Source organism: Hippopotamus amphibius, chromosome 5 (genome assembly GCF_030028045.1).
Source record: "Hippopotamus amphibius kiboko isolate mHipAmp2 chromosome 5, mHipAmp2.hap2, whole genome shotgun sequence".
NCBI lineage: Eukaryota > Metazoa > Chordata > Mammalia > Artiodactyla > Hippopotamidae > Hippopotamus > Hippopotamus amphibius.
The window spans coordinates 81374639-81378438 of NC_080190.1; the positions used below are offsets into that span (position 1 = coordinate 81374639).

The window sequence follows — 3800 nt, forward strand, 5'->3', positions numbered from 1 at the left end:
TAAAACGTGACCAAAACCAAAAAAAAAAAAAAAAAAAGCCTATTTTTTTCCCCCACTCATAGTCTCAGTATTATCATAAGCACTGCGTTAGTACAAGTCTGGAAAGCAAAGACACGGATCGAGCAGCGAAAACTCCCAAAGCAGTCACAGCGCGGACGTGCCAGGGAGCCCTCTCAAGTCTCGCGAGAGAACAAGAAAGGCGCCGGGTTCTCCCTGTTTCTCGCGAGAACCAAGGACTTCAGCTTCCAGCTCGCAGGGTCTCCGGGGCAACAGCAATGGCGGCCGCGCCGTCCGAGCGGCTCTTCTCGCTCGAGCTGCTCGTAGACTGGGTGCGCCTTGAAGCCCGGCTGCCGCCGCCGCCGCCGCCCGTGGTCCCGGCGGAGGAGCAGGAGGCGGAGGAGGCATCGCCGCCGCCCTCGCACGGCCTGTGCCCCGCCGTGGCCTTCCGCCTGCTGGATTTCCCCACGCTGCTGGTTTACCCTCCCGGCGGCCCCGCTGCCCCCGCCCCGGAACTTCGGCCCGGCCTGGTCCGGTTCGGTCGCGGCAAGTCCTGTCTCTTCCGCCTGCAGCCCGCCACCCTGCACCGCCTGCTCCTTCGGACCCCGCTGTACACCTTGCTGCTGCAGCTGCCCCCCGGGCGCCCGACCCCGGCGCCGCAGCTCCTGGGGGCCTGCAGCATCTCCCTGGCCGCCGCGGTCCACAAGGTCCTGGGGCCCGCCGCCTCCGGCTGCTCCCAGGGTCATCGGGGAAGTTTCCCTCTGCATAACCAAGAGGGGGAGCGGATTGGGGACATTGCCCTGGGCTACCGCCTGACTGATCTGGGAAGCAGCTTGCTGGGCCATCTGGAGAGGCCAGTCGCTTCCCCAGGAGGTGGAGTGGAGGTGCAGAAGGCAGTGGAGGTCAGTCCCCAAACCTTGCAGGAAAACCAGCAGCTGCAGCGGCCAGACTCAGAGCCAAGCCCAAGAGATGCTGATAAGCCTCTGGTGGATGTAAACATCTCAACGGCAGGGGAGGATTTGAAGGAAGGAGTCTTCCACAGCAAGGCCAACTCTGATTACATGGGCCCTGTGCAGAATGGCAGAACCAACTCTGTTATTTGTTCAAAGGGTAGCAGTGAGAGGAGTGTTAGCCCCCAGAATGAGGAAATCACAGAGTTGGACATTGAAACCAACATCATTTGCCCTCCTCCTTTGTATTACACTCATCTGACCCAAGAAAAGACATCTCCTAAACAGGGTAAAATCACCATTGAGCCTCAAATGAATGTACCTGAGGAATTGGATGGTACTTTTCCGGAAGAAAAACTTGTAAATCCCCCAACCCGTACTAGTCCTCCGGAACATACAAATTCTGCAACACATGAGAGGCCTCCAATGCTTATAAATCCTGCACACGTTCAGGACACAGGAGCAAGTAGTCAGACCACATACCATCCTCAAACTGAACAAAATAGGATTAACACGATAAGGCAGCTGCCTTTGTTAAACGCTTTGTTGGTTGAGTTGTCCTTGTTATACAACCAACCGGTGGCAAACCCTACTCAGATACATCCTCACTTAGCCTGCTTATATAGAACTGAGGACAAGAAGTCACCAGAATCTTCTGCCAAATCCAGGTGTAAACCTGATTCTAAGAAGGATAAACTTTTTGTGGGGGAGAATGAAAGATCAGTGAGTCTTCAGTATAAAAAGAACCAAACTGAAAATCTTAAGAAAGGTAGATATTTTGAAAACAAAGGTGGTTCCCCTCAAAAAAGAGTTCCAAGGGGGAAGCTACTTTATGGCTTAACAAACACACTTAAACTACGTTTAAAGCAAACAAATCCTGCTATGCTGGTAGTACATGAAAAGAGAGAACAGTATAGAAAGATGCACGCACAGGCGTTAGGTGCAAAACTCAGAATCCCATCGTCGAAAGTAAAGATACTAAGTTTTACAGAACAATATCAGAAGCCACATCAACTGCCTAAAAATAAGTTTTTGGACTCAGGTGCTGAAAATAGTAATACCTCAAAGCAAATTAGTGTGGTTTTTGATGACCCCAGCACAACTAAAGAAACTAAACTGAAGTATTCAACTGAAAAGACAGTTGATTGCAGTGAAAATAGAAGCAATAATGATTTACTGGAAGAAATTGTGAGTCCTGAAAATTCCATTGTCTCAGAAAGGTTTATTCATACAAATATTTTGGAAGGAAAAGTGGAAGTGGAAGTCCAAAGTCCAGGTGTTTTCCAACAGGTTGCAGTAGTTGACAGAATTGTGGTAGATAAAGAAGTAGATGATAAGCATGTCAAAACCACTGATAACATTCTTACAGCTGATATGAATGAAAATAATCCAAGTACAAGTAGTTGCTCTGAAAGCATCTCAGAACTAAAGTATTCGGATGACTTCACCAGCCCTTGCTGTTCTGAAGACACCAGCAGAATTTTACAAGCTCGTGATAGCAGTCCAGGGACAGAAAATCCAAAACATAGTCAGCATACAAGTAATTCCAGTGAAACAAGATGGTCCATAAGAAAAAATAGCAGTGGAAAGAGTTCTATTCTTAGCCCACCGTTTTCAGCGGGATCCCCAGTACTCTCGTATAAAAGATTTCATATTTCAGAGACTCAAGATAAAAGTTTGGAGGAAGCATCTAATATCTCTACCAGTGATTTCTCTTCATCACACTGGACTGAGGAAAAAGAGAACCAGAGAGACCAAAATAGTATTCATAATTCTAAAGTCCTAAAAAGGAATCGAGACATGTCTACTGAACTTAAAACAAGAACAGGTTGCAGGTCCTCAGAAAAAAGCCAGTCACCTCGGACATCTCAAGTGAGTTCTTATCTGCCTTCTAATTTGTCAGAACTAGAACTTAATGTCCTGGATGGCAGTACATCAGATCACTTTGAAGAAGACAATGAGGGCCTTGGTTCCCTAAACATTTCCAAGCAATGCAAAGATATTTGTGAATTAGTAATAAATAAACTTCCAGGATATACAGTATAAAAATATGTGTTTATAAATAACATTTGTTTCATAACCCATGTGTACTGTTAGTGAAACAATTTTTAATAGCTGTACATTATCTTTAGTACATAAATTTGTGAATAATTCTTTTTCAGAATATGTGTTTGTCATTCCTTTGGTGTTTTAAGTAGGATTCTACCATAAAATCTGACAAGATTGATCATGAGATCACCTTATAACGTAGGTAAGATTTAAGTTGTTTAATTTTTTTAAAATAAATTTATTTAATTGTCTGTGTTAGGTCTTTTTTTGCTGTGCGCGGGCTTTCTTTTAGTTGCAGTGAGTGGGGGCTACTCTTCATTGTGGTGTGCGGGCCCCTCATTGCGGTAGCTTGTCTTGCTGCAGAGCACAGGTTCTAGGCATGTGGGCTTCAGTAGTTGCGGCACATGGGCTCAATAGTTGTGGCTCATGGGCTCTAAAGCACAGGCTCAATAGTTGTGGTGCACGGGCTTAGTTGCTCTGCAGCATGTGGGATCTTCCTGGAGCAGGGCTCGAACCCGTGTCTCCTGCATTGGCAGGCAGATTCTTAACCCCTGCACCACCTAGGAAGCCCTAAGTCATTTAATCTTATAAGAATAAAATATCTTCCTAAACTGTCTCTATTAAAGTATCTTAAAGCTGACTTCATGCACACCATTGAAAACAGAAGGGTGGGTAGTTAATATAGCCCCAAATTTTAATGGGAATAAATCGTTTAATGAATATAGAAGAGTTACTGTATGAGATGCAGAGAGGTACAGAAGAATTGATATAGCCCCTGAGCTATAAGAGCTTACTGTTTTATAT

General features: G+C 45.8%; 1 protein-coding gene across 1 annotated transcript; it reads left to right on the forward strand.

The window, feature by feature from the left end:
* Positions 1-254: 254 nt before the first annotated feature.
* MAP10 (microtubule associated protein 10) lies at positions 255-3027 on the forward strand. The gene has a single exon (XM_057734095.1). It carries the CDS (start codon positions 276-278, stop codon positions 2991-2993), a length of 2718 nt encoding a protein of 905 aa, XP_057590078.1. The 5' UTR covers positions 255-275; the 3' UTR covers positions 2994-3027.
* The last annotated feature ends 773 nt before the right edge of the window (positions 3028-3800 follow it).